The sequence below is a fragment of the Excalfactoria chinensis genome, chromosome 1, assembly GCF_039878825.1.
Source record: "Excalfactoria chinensis isolate bCotChi1 chromosome 1, bCotChi1.hap2, whole genome shotgun sequence".
NCBI classification, from domain to species: domain Eukaryota; kingdom Metazoa; phylum Chordata; class Aves; order Galliformes; family Phasianidae; genus Excalfactoria; species Excalfactoria chinensis.
In genome coordinates, this window is record NC_092825.1 from 51,509,355 (window position 1) to 51,531,234 (window position 21,880).

Here is a 21,880-nt window from a genome sequence, read left to right on the forward strand (position 1 = left end):
AAAATGACTGCGTTAAGACTTTGGCTTTCAAACTTCCTTCAGTTTGAAGTTCTCCATACAGATCAAGACCTTATCCAACAAACAGACCGTACTTAAGGCTGCTTGCTCTTCCTACACTGTACCTCCACCTAATGCCTAATCTGATCTCTGGGCCACCATTAAAAACAGCAGTCCCACCTCCTGATTCTCATTCTTCCTCTTTCTTAAAATATTCTGTGACTTCATCAGCTGATTCTAGTCAACTGTGCCCCTCTTCCATTTATAAGAAAGTAAAAAGAAATATATCCTTGTAATTTCTTACCACAAACACTACTGAGATAGGTCTTAAAAAGAAAACTTTAGAAATGTGTACTGGGTTTGCAGGAAGTTGTGTACGTAACTGCAGGTTTCAAGTCATTGTTTTTTAATATTTGAGCAAATACAAAGCAGAAAATATTAATAACATAGAAAGGGCAGAAATGTGATCAAGCAGGAGATGAGAAGCGTGGCTTAGTGTAACTGTAACACCACAGAGTTGGGCTTGACCCAAGTACCAGGGGCATTCACACAAACTCTGCAGATAGGAGCTAGCTCAGGGAACAGCAGCAACCTAACCAGTGCAAGCCAAGAAGCATAAGTAACCCTTTGTTGAACTCAAGTCATGGCTTATTAACATGTTATCCTTACCCATGCTACCTCATCTTGAAACAGCCTCAGCTGCTGCTTTGGTATTCAGCAGTTCCTATCATGAGTGCAACATACACACAAGGTCTGATGTACTTTAAGGAAACGTTTAATATTAAAGACATTGTACATTAACACTTTCCAAGACATAATAAAAAACAGATTTTTCCTTGTCACTTCTTTCCTGCCCTCAATGCAAAACATTATTTTAAGCAAACTACAAAAATCCTCCCTCAACAAAGCAAGAGAAGAAGAATTTTCCTGTTTAGCAGTACACCTTTTGGCTCAAGTGTCCCAGCTTGTAGCTGCCTTCTTAGTCTGACTTCCTGAGGAAGCTTGGAATTTCCATGTTGTTTGATGAATAAGACATGACTTAATTCTTCAGAGATGTGGCTTGCTTCAGAGCCACGAGTGGATCTTGAGTTCTCCACCATGTAAACGGTAGCATTTCACGGGATCCTGGGGAATCGCACATGGAGAAACAAGGCCATCTAAGGGCTAAGTCTTCAAAGTAAGAAAATGTGGTTTGCTTGATATATATATATTTTTAAGTATAATAAAAATGGATTCACTCATTCACTTTGCTGTCCAAAATTTCTATTTTGCCCTTTTCTCCCTTTGGTTTAGGAAATTTAATGTTGTCTATTGTCACTTCATCAGTTTTATGGTCATCTTCAGACTCTGAGTCGTCTTCTGAGGTTAGATTCTCTTCGTCTGTATCAGAATCACTCAGTTCAACAACAGCCACGTTCTGGAAGAAAAGATCTTAGTTAACAAACAGTACGTTTCAGTACTTCCATCACTTGAGTAAAACATAAAGCAAACAAATCAATCAACTCTACTACCACATGAAAACCACAGTCAGACTTTTGGGTTTAACACGATTAAGGCAAATATCATTAACAGATCGCCAAATGTTTAAATTGTAATTATATAATCCAAAGCAAATACAAGGGCATTTTTATATCCTTATAAAAGAGAGTGATGAAATAGATTAACTCTGATAGTCTAAATCAAAATTTAATGTAATGAGCAAGAGACATCCAGTAAAGAACTCAAAACACTTAGGGTATAAAGAGGTCATGCTATAGGTACATATGTAAATGCATCCATTTATGAATGTAACATGCATAATCTGGTATTATTCAAGCCACTACAACTACTGCAAAGTATTCTAAATCAATTTTCTGCATCAAAAGTGATCTTATATTTTCACAAGTAGAGCTATAATTTTCAAGGGCTGTTTTTCTCTCTGAATAAGTCTGTCCTGAACAGCTGATCCTCACCTCAAAAACTTCCTGCATGCTGCAAGGCAAAAGACACTAATACATATTTATACAAAATATTTATAATGTGAAATATACAAAGTACAGAAATACACATACATTGTGCAAATAAATGCATCCCATGATCTGCAAATAACATGATGCTATTATCTCCTGGCTTGTTTATTAGAAAGCCAAGACTTGTCAGACACTGCCATATGAAAAAATCTTTTGAAAATCCAACTCATTCCACATCAGCACGTTACAACACACCATTTCTAGGATTCATTTTGTTTTCTGACAACTTACTGCATGTAGGCTGAGTACAATCTAAAAGAAAAGGGAATGGTTTTAAACTGAGACAGGGAGGTTTACATTAGATATAAGGAGGAAGTTCTTCACACAGAGGGTTGTGATGCTCTGGTACAGGTTGCCCAAGGAGGCTGTGGATGCCCCATCCCTGGAGGCATTCAAGGCCAGGCTGGATGTAGCTCTGGTACAGCCTGGTCTGGTGGCTGGTGACCCTGCACACAGCAGGGGGGTTGAAACTGGATGATCACTGTGGTCCTTTCCAACCCAGGCCATTCTATGATTGTATGATCTAATCAACATCCAGGCAGTTGCTCTGAGAGCTTGCAGACCAAACTGCCTCGCTGCCCCATTTCTCATGTGTTTGCAGACCAGAAGACATTTATCTGGAACATGCATCTATCACATCACTTTCATACTGAAATTCTCCTCCATGAGCTTGTGGTCTTATCATTTCAGCTAAAAGCAGAATGAAAACGTTGATGTGACGATCGTAAGTATAAGATGAGAGGATTACTTCAATCACACCGAAACGTAGTTCACAGAACCAAAACCACATTATTTACCATTTCTATAACTTTCTCCGCAGCGCCGTCGAGATTTTCAATATCAAACTGATGAGCTGGTGCTGTTACCATCTTTCTTTTTAGCTCATCGTTTGCGTGCACCATCTGTGGTAAAAAGCTCTGCACTCTGTCCAGAACTGAAACAAAAATAATTACCATATATTATATATATATATATGTATATATATATACACACACACATGCATAGACACACACTTATGTTGTCCAGTAATAACGTTATACCTACCATTACTCCTTGGCACCCTAACTGTCTGTAAAGTCGTAGCCTTCTTGCTGCTAGGCTTTGAACTAATCCGTAGCGTTTCTTCCAGCCCTAGAAACAAGCAGGTATTTACACGTTTACCACCACATACTCCTCATGTTAACTCTGAGGCTTTCCTCCCGCTGCTCCTTCTCCACCCTTCTATGCCAAACCTAAACGCTGGACATACCAAAGAAACGCAGCACGAACCACAGTACCGGTGGCCAGGCAGCCCCCTCAGGCTGCGCTACAGGCCGGCTCCCCTCCCGAGGCCGGTGTCGCCATCCCGCAGCTCTCTCTCCCGCGGTATCCCCGCACTCCGATCCCGCCGCCCCTCGGCCCGCTCACCTCCGCGGCGCCCCGCGGCCAGCAGCTCCCGCGACGCGACCGGCCCCGTCGTCTGTCCGACCCCCGCCATGCGCCCCGCCGGTCGGAAGTGCGGCGGGTCGCACGCTCGCCCTGCTCCGCCCACGGCGGCGCGGCGCCCCCTGCAGGGCGGGAGGACCGCTTCCTCTGCGGCGGCCGTGTGCGGCGGCAGGGTTCCGCTTGCTCGCCCTCAGCGCCGCGGTGCCACGTCTCACGCACGGTAACGATGTGCCGCAGCACACTGTGCCCTTCGGCCTCCCGTCAGTTCAGTAGGTCCTGGCAAACACACGCGTGGCGTTCTGTCTGCTCCCGTGTGAGCATCCGTGGGTCCCTCCTGCCGACAGCCGCACACCGCCAGCAGCATCCCCAACGCCCCGGAGCTCCTCACACGGCTCCGTGCCCGTCATCTGCCGGTTCGGACCGAGGGAGCGCCCGCTCCTCTTTGTTCCCCCCGGCGCGGGGAGCGGCCGCCCCCTCGCCCTCCCCTCAGCGCCTCTCAGCGGTGCGGGGCGGCGGCTGCCGCTCGGCTCCCTCCCTCCCGCCGCCGGGTCGGGTCGGGGCAGCCGGTGGCGGCGGCGGCGGCGCATTACGGCCACATCATCGCGGGGGCCGCCCGCCCTCTCTCTCTCTCTCTCTCTCTCTTTCTCTCCGGCCGCTTCCGCGCCTGCTCAGTGGCGGCGGCGCTCACCTAGCCCGGAGCTGTCACCGCCGCCGGGTGGCCCCTCCCGCCCGCCGCGATGGAGCGGGACCGCGGGCCGCCGCCGGCCTCGCCCTCGCCCAGGTGAGGGGGCCGCGGGGGGCGCCGTGAGGGGAGGGCGGGCGTGGGCGGCGGGCGAGCCGCAGCGTCGGGCCGAGGGAGGCGGGGGGCCGGGAAACTTTCCTCGCCGGCGGCAGAGAGGCGCGCCCGGCCCGCTGCCATCCCCGCAGCTCCGGGCGGGCTCCTGCCTTCCCAGCGCACTGGCGTTCTGCGTGTGCCCGTTTCTGCTCCCGTCTTTCCCCCCGTGGGATGCGCCAGAGCGTGCCGCCGTGTAAGCGTGAAGCCTTTACGCGATGGAGATCGAGTGGCAGCTGTGACCGCTTTAATTCCGGTAAAATATTGCCGTGCCCTCACCCTGTGCTATCCAGGGTGCAGTCATGGGAATCCTTTGCTTCCATTTGATCCCAGGTTATGGAGCACAAAACATCAGCCAGGCTCTGAGAAGCACCGCGTATAAAATTATGTTATTGTTTAGTCGGTAATAAAAGGTGAAAAATACAGGGAGATCCACCTATCTCTTGTATTTAGAGCCCCACCAGCTGTTAATAGGCATCCTAACAGTTGTGGGTTGGGCACGGTGGGCACCAGAGGTCTTTTCCAGCCCCTACTATTCTGTGTGGTTCTATTTGCGACTCTAAGTGAGATCCTCCCTTTACCAGCAATGCTGAAGGTAAGCGACGGGACTAGATGGGCTGACCTGTTTTGGCACTGTTCCCTGCGTATATCGCCTTCGTGAAGTTCCGAGCCTGGAGCCATAATGCTACAATATGCTGGATGGATGTTTGAGAAAGAAGAAAAGATGTGTGTCATTTTCTTTTCAAATACTTCAGGATATTATCCTCCAAAAACAATGTGAGCTCTGTATTCTAGTGCCTGAGTTAATAAGCAGTTCATCCCCCCCTTAGAAACAGGTAATCAAGATCCCAGGTAGTACAGTTAGGACTCATCCTGTTAAGTACCCATTGGTTACATAATCTAGAGGAGCGCGTTACCTCTTCTATTTCAGACTTTTCCCACTTGCTTTTGACGGCCTGGGTGTGATTTGGCAGGTGGTTTTTGTGCTGGCATTCCATTTGGGTGATGTAGCAATGTGACCACGTTTCACAGCCTGCCGCTTCATTTCTGGCTCTGTTTGGGTCTTGGCTTTTTTTTGTTTTTGTTTTAAATTGAGTTGCTTTAGAAGGTCAGAGGCAAACCAAGTCTTTTCTTTTTCTGACAGCTGCTTTTCCCTTCCTCAGGGCCAAAATCGAAAGCTGACATGTTCAGGAAGTGAAATGCAGCAGTCTAAAACTTGTCTGAAAATTGAGCCCGAGGCTGGCTGCTCTTTCAGTGTCTTAGTTAAATTCACAAAGGCGTTTGGAGGTTGTTTCATCTGTTTCTTTACCTCACACTGTTTTCTCCTTTGTTTCTTTCGCTGTTGACTTGGCCTGCAACTGCCACAAAATAAAAGCTGTGTTAAAAAGTCTACTGCATAACGTTTAAAAATGGCATGTACTGCCCATAATGCTGCTGTGCACGGGACATTTATTGTTTTTCAGCATGTTTAATAACTGCTATAAATAACAATAGCACAGTGCACTATCCCTGATTCTGGAATCTACAAAATGGTTAATGACAAAACAGCCTGTTTGCTTACTCCATATGTTCAGGTGATCTGATGTAGTTTTCACTTTCTATTAAGTGTTCACTAGGATACAGCGGTGTCAATGACAGTCATCGCTGTCATAAGGATGTCAGCTTGGCACTGGGAACTTGCATGTACACAGGACACAGCAGTGGAGAATAGGATGTGCAAAACGCCTTTCAAACCTCAGAATCTGAGAATTCTTGAGATTGGAAGGGATCTCTGGGCATTGCCTTCTCACCCAGCCCTGCTCAATGTAGGCTCAACTACAACAAGTTGCTTTGGGCCGCATCCATTTGGGTTCTGTGTATCAATAAGGAGACCCCATAACCTTTCTTTGGACCTTGGCCTTTTGTTGGGCTGTCTTCACTTTGTCCGTGTCTCACTTGTACTGGGGGAGCCCAGAACTGGACAGAGTACTCTTGATACGTCCCCCCACTGCTGAGCAGAAGGGAAAGACTCCCTCTTTCCACCTGTTGGCCATACTCTGCCTGCAGGATTCAGCCTGACGTGCTGTTCCAGCATGGTTGACGTGATAGTCAACCTGTCCTCCCCAAGGCCTTCTCCACACAACTGGTGGCTGCCCAGTATGTCCAGTGCATGAGTTGTTTTTTCCCATGGGCAGGACTTCAAATATTCTGCTACCGAACTGCATGAGATTCCTATTGGGACATTCCTCTAGTCTGTCAGGTCCCTCTGAATGGTAGTGCAGCCATGCCATGCGACCTGCTTCATGATATCTGTCTATAAACATGGCAGTGACCATTACATGGTAATTATCCTTGTGATTCTAGTTCTAAAAGGAACAGATGAAAACGGCCTGTAAAGGGAAAAGAAATCATGCTAGATGTTCAATAGCTACGAAAGCTGGCTTAGAAAACTGTTTGAAACACAAGGTCAGTATCTCGTCCATGATCATTAAATATGATAAAGATTTAAATACAACATTCAGAACAGCAGGGTCTCTCCTTATTTAATAATGCCATTTACAAGCGTGTCCAAAATTAGTAAACTCTAACCTCATTTAAATGAATAGCAAACTTCCTGTTGCTGTACGTGCCATTAGGTTTTTGTCTGTTCTGAAGAGGAGTTACAAACCAGTAAGAAAATGAGCAAAGCTGGAGTCTTAAATTATCTCTACAAGTAATTATTAGTTGGAAAGACCAATTTTACTGTGTGGAAAACAGTAGAAACAGTAAAAACAGCAGATGCAGGCTGTCATCCAAAGAAAGGCTCTTTCTAAGGGTAGCACTGTTTGTTAGGGTAACATATTGTGTTGAGGGACATGGTTTAGTGGGAGCTATTGGTAATAGGTGAGTGGTCGGACTGGATGATCTTTTAGGTCTTTTCCGACCTTGGTGATTCTAAATTAAAACTCAGTATTTCGTTAATGTTTCATATGACTTTCCTGAATATCCCTTTCCGAGGCTTGTTCATTTCCTGAGAGGTGTTTCTCAGTCACGTTTAACCAGTGCTGTTTCATTGTAGATCATCTAGCAGTGCAGGATAGAGAGTATTATTGCTTCAAAACATTACCTGTAAAAAACAATTTTGACTACGGTGTGATTAGATATGGATCCTGCAAAAGCTCAGTATTACTTGGCCAGGTGTTTTCTTTTGCTTTTGTTTGCCAAACTTAGAAAGAAATCAGGAAATTAATTTTCCCAGCCTTAGACTTCAATAAATATTTGTTTTAGCCCGTCATAATGCTGACTCTATTCACAATCTGTTGTTCACTGTTCTTCCTCCTTCTGCTTTCTTTGTACTTGGAAAAGCATGGCTATTGTTTTCATGCTTTAAATTAATCCTTATTAGTCTAATGGCTGTGCAACCAAACTTTGAGCCATGATGTCCATTAAACCTTCCAGTGGTAGATATGCTTTAAATATACGTGGGGACAAATGGAAGAGGTTGTGCAGTAAAGAAGATAAACAACAAATGCTCACCAATGTTGAGGCTCACAGTAAGGATAGATGCTCACTGATACCAAGGCTTGCTACAAAACTCCACACAGGAGCAATCTCTAGAAAGAGATGCTGCCTTAGTGGTGGTCAGCCCTTAAATGGCATCTAGGAGAGGTGGAGTCAAGCTCCACCCCTTCCAGTAGCGCAGCTGAATTACCTTCACCTGTGCTCCTACAGCTGACCCGTTGCTTGTCTCAGACGGTTAATCAGAGGTTCAGGCTGTGATCAACAGTTTCCCATACAATTCTATATGAGGAAAATCGCGTTGTTATATGTTGCATTGTTATGTGTTTCACTTTTCAGGAGTATGTCCTCAGCAAACAGTGGGGTGTGGTTGTAATTCTGTTTGTGTACAGTTGCAGGACTGAGAAAGAGAGGTAAATAATACACAGTAATTGATATGTGAGTGAAGAAGAGGAAACTGTTAAATGTAGCTACTTAGAAAACAACAGTGAGTTGACAGTGTTTATGTCTGAGCATAGCTCATTATTTTGCTCATAAGAAAGACAAGGTCTTCTTTCATTTCACATATAACATGCCAGGTACGATACGTTTGAGGCAATCTTATGGCTTCTCAAAGAATCTTTATCTCTTGGTTTCTGGGTGCTTTTTTTTCCCCTCATACTTCTCCTTTCTCTGTAATCTAATTATATTGCAGGAAACCAGACTCATCTCCTGTTTTGGACTGGTTTTTGAGATTTTTGCCTCTTTTATTTCACATGAGTTATTCTAGTAGCGCTTGCTTCTTTACCTGGCTATATCTTTTATAGACAACGCAATAAAATTGCAATAGTTCATGTCAATGATAAAGCTTCACAGGGATTTCTGACCCTCAAGATCATATTGTCCCATTGATGGTTTGCTGCTTTCTGTAGCTGCAAGCAAAAAGTAAAACTACAGCAGTATTAACATCCAGAACTCGGAATGAAGTTATTGCATCAGATGACATTTGGAAGAGCGGGTTTTTAGAAACGAATAGTTGAATTCAGAGGGCTGTGCAGTTATCCTCTAACGATGTAATTACTTTTCACTGCAGGTTTATGTACTGTAGTATATTGTTCAGTTTATCTTCTCAAGTTCTCCTTTTTTAGCATTTACCATTAGCTCACATTTTGTCATTCCAGGCAGTTTGGTAGGAAAAAATATAAATGACTGTCATCTAAACTGCTTTAGTACTTTTTTGTTTCGACTGTTGGCCACCAGTCTCTGTCTGTGTTTGTAGCTTTTACTGAATCATTTTTCTGTCTCTTTTTCACACTTGTAGATGCCATTTCTATTTGTTAACACTTCATTGTATTAAATGAAATCGCTATATCCCCAAGATGTTTAAGTAAAACTTAAAGGAGAAAAATCCATATGATGTAAAGATATGGATAATTAACCCAAATACTTTTAGTCGGAGTTCCCGAGCAATGAATAATTTCCATGAATCACCAGTCTAGCACTCCAGTGATGTGAGTGGAGGACACTGGAGAAACCACAGTGACAGCCAAACTCTGCCTTCCTAAGGCTATTGGGAACATTTATCTGTATGTCTCTGGGGATGAAATAGAGTCCTTCATTAATGAACACTCCTCAAAAACAAAAAATCACCACCCCTAAAAGACCCCTAATGAGACTGCTGTGGTGTAAACATCTTTTTACCATGAACACTTTGCATCTTAGTATCGTATACCATTCTTAAATTATTAAATAAAGTTTCTCTAATCTGGATGCTTCTTGTGATCAACTGAAACTCACCTGTCAGAAGTGAGCTGAATTTTCCCTTTGCACATAGCAAAGCTACTGTACCCCTGTATCCTCATAAATCAGTTGGTCACCTTCAGCATCCAAGGCCATAGGCTTCCTGCTGCAGTTTCCATGAGATGCTCTTCTCCTGTACTCCTCTTAATCCTTAATTCTACAATAAAGCTATTTGTTATTGTCACAGAAGCTGGTAATAGTTAGGTTGCTGGCTTAATGATACACCTGCTTGTATTTTTCTTATGCACCGTTATCTTTTCTTTTACTCAGCTAAAACCTTCTTTGTTCTGGGCAGAAACAAAATTGCTCCCTGTTGTTGCCTTTCTGTAGCACATAACCCAGCACCATTTTGGCCTGTGGTTAGAGCTCCTCTGGGAGAGAACAGAGGTTGTTTTGTTACTCATAATGATGTGTGTGGAAACTAGAATTGAGGCCTAGGAGTTTTTATACGCTTATAATAAAAGGTTCAACATAGCTCAATTTACTACTGGGTAGCAAAAAGTTATTTCAGGAACCTTGTTTTCTTTGTTGGTCATGTGGAAAAAAATATTTTTCCCTTGCAAAACTTTTCTTTCTAAATCAAACAATAAACTCCTTTGTTGCTTTTAAAATATTCTTTCCTTGGTCAGAGCTGCCTTGGATAAAGCAATTGGTGGGGGGAAAAGTCTTTGTGGTGAGTATGAGTCTTCACTCAGAAAAGCAAACCAAGTGGTTCTGTAAGCAGCAGATCTGAAGTTGACTCGCTGTGTCCGTATGTGGGTGAGTTATCCTTATGTTTGAAGACGCCTTACAGCAAGGGCACAAATGTAAATCTCTGGTAAGGCTGATAGCTTTGAACTCTCTATTCTCTGTAAAATTTAATAGGATTGAGAAATATTAGATTATTTAAAAACATTGAAATGGAGGGAGCGAAAGTATAAGAATCACAACATAAACATGAATGTAGGAGCCCCATCTTCATAGAGAAGGAGATGAAAAATCCTCCTACTTTAAACTATTTTTGTTTCCTGCAGTCTGTAAAAACAGAAGGTTTTCCAGCTTGGCATGTTGGAGGGCCTGCAAGGCTGACATCCTGGTGGGGGTCTGTTACAGACTGCCTAACCAGGATGAAGAGATGGATGAGGTGTTGAACAAGCTACTGGCAGAAGTTGCACAGTCAGCAGCCTTGTGCTTGTGGGGACTTCAACTTCACTGATATACACTGGAAATATAATATAGTGCAAATGGAGCAGTCTAGGAATGTTCTTGTCTTCAGGAGGGTAACTTCCTGACTGGTAAAAGAGCCTGCCAGAGCAGGTGCCCTGCTAGACCTGCTGTTCACAAATAGAGTAGGGCTGGTGGGAGGTGTGAAGGTCAGGAGCTGTCTTGGGCTGAGTGACTGCCAAATGGCAAAGTTCTCTATTCTTAGTGAAGTCAGGAGGGGGGTCAGCAAAATTTCTACCTTGGACATCCGGACAACAGACTTGGATCTGTTCAGGACACTGGTATGGAGGGTCCCTTGGGATACAGTCCTGAATGGTAAAGGGGTTCTGGGAAGGCTGGACATGCTACAGGCTTGGGGCAGAGTGGCTGGAAGACTGTGTGGATGAAATGGACCTGAGGGTGTTGGTTGAACTTGGCTGAATGTGAGCCAGAATTGCCCAGGTGGCCAAGAAGAAATCCTGGCTTGTATCAGAAATAGGGTAGCCAGAAGGAGCAAGGAGGTAATTGTCCCCCTGTACCCAGCTCTGGTCAGGCCATGCCTTGAATGCAAAGGAGACGTTATCACTCTGTATGATGACCTCAAACGAGGCTTTGATAAGGTGGGAGTCTGCTTCTTCTCCCATGTTACTAGCAATAGGATGGGAGGGAATGGCCTCGAGTTGCACCAGGCTCAGGTTGGATGTTAGGAACAATTTCTTCTCCAAAAGGGTGGTCAGGCACTGGAACAAGGTGCCCAGGGAGGTGGTGGAGTCACTGTCCCTGGTGGGGAGATATTGGTGGTAGGTAGACAGTTGGACGAGATGATCTTGGAGGTCTTTTTCAACCTTGGAGATTCTGTGATTATATATAGTATATTGAGCTTGTGGAATTGTCATTCAGCATCATCTTGGTGTAGGCTGCCCAGCTTTTGTTTCTTTGGTTATGCCAATGATTTGCTTGTCTTCATGGCATCCAGTAATAAAAACAGATCAACAAAACTTCAAGTCAGATGATGTTGTACTTTCAGTAAATTACCGTAACTATTATCACAACATGAAAACTAAAGAAGACGAAGGTAAAGTGGCTACTAATGGAGGAGGTGGCGCACGGTGTTAGAACTGCCGCTTGCAACACTGGAGGGCCCGGGTTCGAATTCCCCCTGTGGCGCAAGTGGATAACTGCCGCTCTGCTACACTAGAGGGCTCGAATCCCAGGAGTTGGACTCGATGATTTCTAAGGTCCCTTCCAACTCGCACGATACTATGATACTATGATACTATGATGATATGATGAAATGTCAAATGACATGAGACTGCCAATATATCACTGTTTAATGTTTGACCGTAACAGCAGTTGGAAAGTAGAAGTAATTGCACAATCATGTTAAACATAAAAGATATAATTGTATTTGTGTGACTTGCAGAAAAGCAAAACAAAACAAAGCAAAACAAAAAGCAAAGCAAAACAAAGTGAGTGTCTGGTGTTAATATTGATCAAATAATTGCAGGTTAGTGGTTACTAGACATCAGAATGCTGTATCTTTCTGGAAATATGTACATCCTATTCCATATGAAAAATTGAATGAAAATCCGATTTTTAATATCTTATTTTTCTTAACTCAATTTCCCCCCTAAATTTAATTAAATGTAATGCACCATATTTATGGATATAGTACTGTGGATATGTTTTTAAAGTAGACTAATATAAACTATTTCAGCGTAACTGGTCTGAATTTTATTTCTGTCTTCTTTCCTTGATCTTGTAGCGTATTATTTTAAAAGTCCAGATTTGTTACACATGTAGTATTTAAATATTATATTTAACTTCATTTGTATGTTTGCATCTGAGCAAACGACACGCCTGTATTGGTTTGTCACCTTTTTACAGGGTTAGGAGGCAGGGACTATCAACACATAAAAACTGAACCACCCAGAATATCACTGCAGGCTTACCACATCAGATAGTGTTTTGAAAGGTGTTTTTTCCCAATTTTTCCCAATTTTTTTCTTTTTTTTTCTGTGCTCGATGCCATTAACAGAATGTGAGGAACAGTAGCAGCTACAGTGTATCATGTGGGTTCTCTTGTACCCTTCCAGTGCATTTCCCATGAAGGTTTCTCTGTGGACCTGCTGCTATCAAGGTTGCATGAAGTCTAGGGCTACACAGCACTTGCCTTAATGGTTTTGACTTCTTGGACATTAAGAAGACAAAAACTGAATCCTCTCCATGTCAATTGTGGTCCACATTACTTTCTATTCCTGCCGCTGGACAGTACACTGGTTTGTGAAGCTTCCTCACCCACCCACCTCACCCACTAACTTTCCCCTTTTCTCCTCATAATTTCTTTTCCAGTTAGACAGTGGAAGGCTGGAGGAGGCTGGCTAGTCCACAGATACTTGTTTTGAGAAAGTACTGTGAGACCTTAACATCTAAACTATTATTCTGTGTCTTCTGTAGAGAATTAAAATATTTTAAAGATTTAATTTATACTTTTTTTTTCCTTTTTTTTAGATCCAGATTTGTGTATAGAATTGTTGAAGATGTGAGATCCATGAAAAAAACTTTTTGCATTCAAGAAAGCATCATTTAATTTTACCTGTTTTAGAATTATCTAGAGTGGCACTTGAGAACTCATCTACAAGATTTCTTCGCTGACATCTGAAGAACAAAGTGCTTTTCCAACCTGTCCTTCTGTAGCACTATGACTAACTGTAAAGGCAGGTCTGCCTTCACCAAAACAAACAGCAAAGTTCATGACAGAGAAGGTTTTGTGGACTGGACCATAAGTCTTAGTACAGTTCAGTCCGATAAATTTTTGAATCTGCTTTTGAGTATGGTTCCTGTTGTTTACCAAATAAACCAGGATGAAAGACACAAAAAAGTGAATGGTGTTTGGCAAGATGGATTACAACCAGCAGGACATAATTATAATGTTAAATCTGACCAGCACGTGGAGTATCATCACTTCTCAGAACAAGCCTTTCATGGTAGTAATGGACACAGCCCTTCTAGCTGTAGCCCTAAATATGATGATTTTTCCAGTTATAATTACTGTGATGGAATGGACACATCAGAAACAGATGCAATGTTGCAGGAAGACAACCTGTCTAGTGACAGTAATGAAGACATTATTGTGGAAGGGAGTAGAAAACAACCCAAGGAATCTAGTAGTATTATGGCACTGCAGATACTTGTACCTTTCTTGCTAGCAGGATTTGGAACTGTTTCAGCTGGCATGGTTTTGGATATTGTACAGGTTGGTATTTGCTTTGGGAACTGTATTTTTAACAGGTAATCTGTGAGTTTTATGATTTAACACATGGTATTGTAGATGCTTACAATAATGAGAAGTAATAAAGCGTGTGTATAATTCTGCTATTATGAACTGCTTTGCTCCCCAGATTATCTTAAACACCTCAAATATTTTGTTTGGATTTATTCAAGACCTGGTAAGTATTATCACAGCCACAGTGAACTGGTGGAAAAAAAGCTGTTACTTTTGCTTTAACTGAAGACAGAAATATAATAATGAGTATGAATCAGGTTAAAACTCTGGTCAGTAATAAATGTTCCTTTTGTGCTTCAGCTTTCTGCAATTTCTGACATAAAGTATAGATTTGATCAAAGATAATGGTATGAAACCATGTCTGAAGTTCATATGCTACGTAAAATTCTTATGCACTGAATTAGAGCATTTTTAGGTATTCGGGTGTGACTTTTTTATGTAGTGTTAAGTATACTGAACGCTTGGAATTACAAGCATTATTGGTGTGAACAAGGCTGCAAAGTCACTTTCACCTTGAAATATGGTTATGGTAAGTCCATAGAAGCAGCCTATCTGCTTGTGATTATAGTTATTCAGGGTTAAGATAAAATACAGCTTTCTTTGAATTTCAAGAGTTACATACATAACCTTTTTAAAACCTGTTTTGGAGTATTGTATCACTAAGATCCTACTGATACAGAACTTCTGTAGGACCAGTTTTGTAGCTTAACAGAGCTGTAGCATTTCAGTGAAGTTATAAGCAAAAGTTGCCTACCAAGTATTTCTTTGTGCATTTGAAGAAAATTCTTGAGAAAGTAACAGCTAAGAAAGGCTTATTAGATTAGCTGTTACTTTCTTGCTTTCTCTTTGCTTTTTGGAGGCTATATTTACTTTTATTTCCTGCCTACTTTTATTTTCTCCCCAAAGTTGAAATTTGTTGTGAGCAAAAATCGAATAGATTCTGTCTTCAGAAAGAAAAAATAATAATAAATTACTTCTTTTATTTATGGGAATAAAATTATTCAAACAGATTAACTATCCATGCTACTCAAACTGAAAAGGCAGTAGGAAAACTCATCTGCTTCTATTTTGTTTTGTTTCATTCTGTCTTGGGGTTTTCTTTAGCTACACTTAAAAAAGTTCTCTTGAAGGAGGAGTAGGAGTTGGCCATCTTTTTTTTTAACTTTTTGTTATCCCTGAAATGGTAGTTGAACTAAATGATCTATGAAGCTCCCTTCCAATAGGAATTACTCTGCTCTACTCTATTTTTTGTTACTCAAAAACTTGAGAGAGAAAATAAAGCTTGGTCTTAAATCAGTTGCAATGGAAAGACACTTCATGCGTCAAGAAAAAGTAAAATTATAATTGGCAAGCAAACTTTACTGCCTCCTTGCGCTGTTTTGCATCAGCCTCGTGCTTTGCTTGTGCCGCCAGTCTTATTCTTTTTACGGATGCTTTGTTCATACATTGTTAATACATGATTTATGTCACGATACAGCTTCATGATCAACCAAAAGAGGCAGTTGTGCCTACTGCCACTATTGGCTTCCAACCCAATGTTTCCCAATGCCTTTCATCTCTGAAAGGGGCAGAAGTGTTCTTTGTTGGTTTTTTTTGTTTTTGTTTTTTGACTTTTAGCTGTTCTTTGATCTGGATTGAGATAATACTCTATTATTATTTCTTTCCTTCTGTATTACTTCCAGTCTTTATTGGTTTCCCAGCCCAGAAGTGTGCATGATAGAGAGAGGGCACAAAGTCAAAAGTAATTGGCCAATGTTACCTTTTTCCATCCTAAGCTAAGCATGAAACCATAATGTCAGTAAAGCAGGGAAGCATGAAAGAATATGTTGTGAAAACATAGATTTAAGGAAGGTGCAGAATTCAAAGCTTTTTCCTTAAAAACCATTTCATAGCTACTCTTTTTCAGTACTAAGTACACAGGTAACTTCATACTTCTCCGATCTTGTTTACATTTGAAAATTGAATTCTTTTTTTAATTAAAATCATATTTACCAACTGCAAATCCCCGACTACAAAGATGATTTATTAACATGATATATTAAAGTTTTGTTAGGTTAGCTGAAGTTTATGTAATTATGGACTAAATACATGGATTGACAGCCATATGAAGTAGCACAGCATTTTGATGCTGAAAAATTAGCACACATATTGGAGAGTTTGTCTTGGTTTGCTTTATAAAGCCTGGGTTTTGTAAGCTTAAGTTCTAGCATCCTGCTAGGATGACTTTGATATAGTAGGATTAGTGCAATTTAAGTGTCCAAAGTTAATTTAAGTGTCCAAAATTAACATGCAAACAGAATTTACATGCATGAAACAGATTAAGTACCTCAGAGAGACTAAAATAAATACTGACAAAACAGGAAGAGTAATTTTATAATGACCTATAATTGATCTCTATTTTAAATATGCAGAGAAAGTGCAGTAGTGGAGACGTTAATTTAGGAGATTTTGTATCTCTTGCCTTTGGTATTCTGGTCTTTCAAGTAGTGGTATGCAGGCGCACTCCTATATTAACTAGATAGATAACAACTCTTGCCTTAAAGACTTTTGGGTCTGATCTTAAAAGGTAATTTATTTTTTTTTTAGAGACTTAAATTATGAGTTACAGATTTTTTTGCACTACTTTTAAGATTGTCTAGAGGGAATTTTTCAATGGATTTTTTTTTTTTTTTTTTTCTCACTGTATCCTTTGAATAGCACTGGGACGTATTCAAGAATGTTACTGAAGTTTTTATCTTGGTTCCTGCTCTTCTTGGTCTCAAAGGAAATTTGGAAATGACCTTGGCATCCAGGCTGTCAACTGCAGTAAGTAACTTTCTCTTCTGATAGGTGTTGTAAATTCCTGAAAACAAATCCTTGGAACACTGGTGTTTTATGTTTATGGTTTCATCTGACTTTTGCGGGAGCTGTTTAATCCGTTATAAAATTGAGTGTTAAAAAGGCAAGCCTCTTCCAGTCACCACACATCAAAATTTTACTTCTTTGGTCTCTTCTAAGCCATCATTCAGAACAGTATATCGGATTATTGAGATTTACATGTGTATCCTGTAGGGCTGTCTAATGCCTCTGACCTTGGTGGGGTTTCAATATCCTAACACACACATTTTGCATATTTTGAACATGTTTTTCCATGTATCATTTTTGTACCTTCATTTTTTTAGCCTAAACAAGCTGTATGTGTTTTTCTGTGTGTGGGAGTAGCTATTGTGAACAGTGTTGTAATTATGTGGCTAAACTATTTCTAGTGCCTGAATTCTGTATTTCTGTAAGACACCACCTTTGCAGTACTACTCCTTTATGAGATAGGCTTTCCATTTTCCATCAAGGCCACACCTTCTCTCTGCCTCTTCCTGCTTGCATGAATCTTTGTAGAAAATGCTTGGTCAAAGGTGTATATAACTCCAGATGAGACCTCAACATAGCATTGTAAAAATAGTACTTCCCTGTTTCTCTGTACAGTTGCTCTTGAAATTTTCTTGCTTATATCTACTTATTCTCCTAGTAAGGTCAAGCTGGGACCTCATAGTTACTTTGCAGTCAATTACTGTGTCCTTGTATTTCTTCTTTTGTGTTATTTCCAGTTGTCACTCCCATCTTCTGGCAGAAACATTGTTGGTCTATAAGTACATGACCTTGCACTTGTACTGCTGATTATCATCACTTTTGATGTTATCCTCAAGGTCATCCAGTTTCTGTCTAATATTAAAATGCTTTGTATTTACAAGGCCTCTCACCATTCTGTCATTAATAAATTTCATTATCACGTTATATTGAATTACTGCCCAAATGCAGACTATGATGGACATAACCGTATCAATCCAGTGAAGGTTTCCTTGTGTCATGCCTATTCTAGAAGCTGATGAATTTTACCCCATACACCTTCTTTTATAGATAAGAATTGATGTTTTGTTGTAGTCTTCACTATTCAGTCTTGTTTTCTCTTTGATTTTAACTCTTACTTTTCAGTGTATTCTTACAATTTCTAAAAAATAATTTGTTTAAACCTTGCTGCCTTTATTGTCACACATTAATACATTTATCTTCTACTTTACCCTTTTTTGTGTTGCCCTTTTGCTAAATTTGCTCCTGACTGCTATACCTCATGGCCTCAGAATTGAAAATGTTTATATTGCATAGTGAAAAATGTATCCAGGAAAGTCCATTATCTACCGGTGACTTACAGAAAACTTACAAAGAGATTCAGAGTCAGTTCCACTATTTCTTGTTCAGTTAATGGGATCTTTAATTCTTTGTCTCAGTTACAACCCATGACCTTTGTCAGATCATGATTCCAACACTTATTCTCCAGGCCACTCAGTGCAAGATTTTCCCACCATCATCAATGCCATTTGTGATCTTCATAGCTCTCATCAGACATTTGGAAAAAGGTCACACAGACCCTTTTTTCTGTACTGGGAAATCTAACCCCAGTTCATATCATGTATCAGCCATTACTGATCTGACAGGAACTGAGCCTCCTTATATGGGGAAAATTGACACTGGAGTTTCTGCAGTACTGGCTGCATTCTCAGTGTCTAACTAAAATGGACATTAGAGGGTTCATTCCCCTTTCCCTAGTCCCAAATGGAATGGAAATCTTATAACAGAATCATTGAATTACCCAGATTGGAAAAGACCTTGAAGATCATCAAGTCCAACCAGAGCCTAACCATAGTACCCTAACTCTAACTACCCTCTGCTAAATCATATCTGTGAGCAGATTATCCCATAATCTGTGTGATAATACAATCTGCAGGTGTCTTAAGTATGATTTTTTCAGAGCCAGTTTGGCCATTTGAGGCCCTAAGAACAGCCCAATATGAAGGGGCTTAGTTGGAGGAGAATTGCCAGTGTCACTTAGCACTGCCATTAAGTCTCACCAAAAGGTAAGTCAGTTGACGCTTCAGTTGGTTTTATTCAAGCATAACGTGAAAGGCTTCCCATTACATCAATAGAAAAATTTTCAGTGTCTATCTTGAGCAAGCCAGGTTAGCCAGCTCTGTTCACAGCCTGCCAATGTAAAGGTTGATCAGCTGATCAAGAAGAGGCTGGAAAAGCATACATTTCTTCAGACAATGCAATGTCACATGTGGGACCTCTGATTTCCTTGGCTTTGCCTGATGACGCAATTAATGAACCATGCAGAACCACATAGGGGTTTAAATTCATGGACGGTTGCATTGGTTGCTCTGCCTTCCCCAGGTTTTGAGAACAGGTGCAATATTGTACTGTATCATTCCTTCTGAAAAGTTTAATCAAACAGCTTGCTCCTGGACCTGCAATTTACATGCCAGTTCTCTGAGATTATTCTGACGTTTGCACTTTTCACATTGATTTAATTGGCACTGACTCTCTTTAGCCATCCCATCTTTGCTTCTGTTATCCTAAGTGAAAACCAAAGGAATATATTAATACTGGGTATATCCAAGCAGTTATTTGCAGGCAGTTGTATGATTACTCTTCTCTCATAATTTGCTGAAGATTTCCCACCAGATAGACCCTAAACACAAACACGTGCCTCTGCAAATAACTTTACTTTGGAGATAGAATTCCTCATGACCTTAGTGTTGGAGATAAGTCTTACTCAGCTACCTAATAATTGCATATGAATTTGTATGTGTCAGTGCTTTTGGGGTTGTAAACTAATTATTTTCTCTTACCAGTAGTACCTCTGGTTTCAAGTTTTACCTGATCTCCTACATTCATCTTCTTGCTCAAATTCCTGCTTTAGCTGTTTATTACTGATCATTCCGGTTTGGAATCAGGCATTTCACTGTCTCAAGACTGTGGTTTCAATCATCTTCAGGGCATAGCTTGCACTTGTCTTTAGTGTTAATGTGGATGTAAACAGTCTTCTCTTACTCCTTGCAAAGCATATGAGGTATACTTAGGTCAGCTGCCTGCTCAGGCATGATATTTACATGATATGTTTTGTATTCTTCAGCATTATTTTGGCTTTTTTTGAGTCATTCTCACCTCCTCTGTTCACACTGTTGTCTTTTCTCCTTATTACTTCTTCCTTTTTAAGAGGAAGTAAAGAAAAAAGAACACCAAAACCCACTCATGCAGACATCCCTGTAAACTTTATGCAGACTCTCATTTTGACTGTGTGTTATTGGGCTAGGAATGTGGCTTTATAAGCCTTCTGTTTGGTTTGTGTATTCCACTGTATCACAGTAAAATTTTACCTCACTTAATAGAAATCTGCAGCTGAGAGGAGTCCTCCTACTTTCCTTCTTCCTTTCAAATCTGAAGAGTATTCATGCCACCATGGGTGGATCAGATCATTTTGCAGGAAAAAAGGACCTTTTTACTCCACAAAAAAGAGTGTTTTCCATCAATCGCTGCTTGACATGCGAGTTGATGTGAACTCACTCGTGGAACTGGTGGATCTACTGCACTTCCTGGTAGCAGCTCACTATTGGATTGGATTAGTTTTTTGTAAGATTACTGTTTTAACAGGTTTTTTTGGATACTTTTAAAATGCTTCTTCAAAGAAAAAAAAAAAGTGAAGCTCTCAATTGCTTGTCATTTAGTATATATTTAAAAAGAATACAAAGATGAATCCTAGAATCATAGAATTTCTTGGGTTGGAAGGGGCCTTGAGGATCATAGAATCATAGAATTACCCAGGTTGGAACATGAAGCTCCAAGCCCCCTACCATAGGCAGGGCAACCAACCTCCATATCTTATACTAGACCAGGCTGCCCAGAGCCCCATCCAACCTGGCCCTGAACACCTCCAGGGATGGGGCATCCACAACCTCTCTGAGCAGACTGCTTCAGCGTCTTCCCACTCTCTCTGTAAAGAACTTGCCCTTGTTATCCAAGCTAGATCTTCCCTCCCTCAGCTTAAAACCATTTCCCTTTGTCCTGCCGTTATCTACCCTTGTAAAGAATCATGGAATGGCCTGTGTTGAAAAGGACCATAACGATCATCTAGTTTCAATCCCCCTGCTATGTGCAGGGTGGTTTATTGTCTTCTCTAATCTCTTCCATTGTCTCTGTACAAGTAGTTATATTGCAGTTAATTAATACACTTCTATGAGAATGTTTGTGCCCATACACTGTATTCCTGTGCAGTTTTTGATTGGCTTATGGAATTTAAAGGCCGCAGCAACAAGCTTAGCCTATGGTGACTGAACAGTGAGAACTTTCCCTTTCAGCCACTGATCTAATCACTAGTGGTGCCTGGACATTCCTGGAACACAAGGCAGCTAGTGTACCTTGCACAATAAGCTAATGTTAAACAAGTTAGCATGTAAAGCTGCACTGAGCTTAGCTACTTTTGGATAGAAGGTTTAGATATAATTTTAAAGCAACAGGAATGTTTAACTTGAAAAAGCACAGCGCAGTTTTAACTGATTTCAAAATGTCTCTTATTGCAGTGAGAGTTGAATTATTTGTGGGTTTCTGCCTTGTTAGTGAATTTTCAAAGTAATCTAATTTTAAACCCAAATGTCTGAAATTCTCTTATGGTTTTGACAGGTAAATATTGGAAAAATGGATTCTCCCATTGAGAAATGGAACTTAATAATTGGCAATTTGGCGTTAAAACAGGTAAACGCGATCGATTTTTTATTAACTTTCATAAGTGAATAAAGTTACTTAAAAAGCTCATCACAAATGTGGACAGGTAGGAGAAGACAACGTTAAAAGGAAGCAAATGCTACTATATTATCTCATACTTAACATGCAGAGCTTTTTGTGACTGATCTTTTATAGTGCTGCGTAGTTCTCTAAAGCAATAGAAGCTTATATTTATCACAAGAAAAGGTAAAGTATTCTTTGGGCCTGCAGCAAGGATACTTCCATTTAAATTTGTTTGAAAGAACAGTTCTAAGGAATTTGACCTCCCAAATATTTTCCGTACTTTATTTTCATTGGATTCGA

General features: G+C 40.9%; 2 protein-coding genes across 2 annotated transcripts in view; one reads left to right on the forward strand and one right to left on the reverse strand.

The window, feature by feature from the left end:
* Positions 1 to 381: 381 nt before the first annotated feature.
* Positions 382 to 3,624, reverse strand: NOPCHAP1 (NOP protein chaperone 1). Its single transcript, XM_072355511.1, has 4 exons — positions 3,414 to 3,624; positions 3,051 to 3,137; positions 2,804 to 2,940; positions 382 to 1,414 (listed from the first exon to the last, which is right to left on the reverse strand). The coding sequence occupies exons 1-4, from the start codon at positions 3,481 to 3,483 to the stop codon at positions 1,232 to 1,234; spliced, it is 477 nt and encodes a 158-aa protein (XP_072211612.1). The 5' UTR covers positions 3,484 to 3,624; the 3' UTR covers positions 382 to 1,231.
* A 451-nt stretch (positions 3,625 to 4,075) lies between these two features.
* Positions 4,076 to 21,880, forward strand: part of SLC41A2 (solute carrier family 41 member 2) — a 44,937-nt gene continuing 27,132 nt past the window's right edge. Inside the window, exons 1-4 of the mRNA XM_072342913.1 lie at positions 4,076 to 4,212; positions 13,213 to 13,957; positions 16,685 to 16,792; positions 21,476 to 21,547. Of these exons, the coding sequence (XP_072199014.1) occupies positions 13,403 to 13,957; positions 16,685 to 16,792; positions 21,476 to 21,547 (735 nt within the window). The 5' untranslated portion in view covers positions 4,076 to 4,212; positions 13,213 to 13,402. The remainder of the gene's footprint in view (positions 4,213 to 13,212; positions 13,958 to 16,684; positions 16,793 to 21,475; positions 21,548 to 21,880) is intronic.

Excerpts from the sequence above, each read along its gene's own strand:
- NOPCHAP1 (XM_072355511.1), bottom strand. The coding sequence starts at position 3,483 with ATGGCGGGGGTCGGACAGACGACGGGGCCGGTCGCGTCGCGGGAGCTG. Across the intron at positions 3,138-3,413 it reads GGCCGCGGGGCGCCGCGGAG|GGCTGGAAGAAACGCTACGG; the intron begins GTGAGCGGGCCG and ends GCTTGTTTCTAG. Across the intron at positions 1,415-2,803 it reads CGGAGAAAGTTATAGAAATG|AACGTGGCTGTTGTTGAACT; the intron begins GTAAATAATGTG and ends CTTTTCTTCCAG.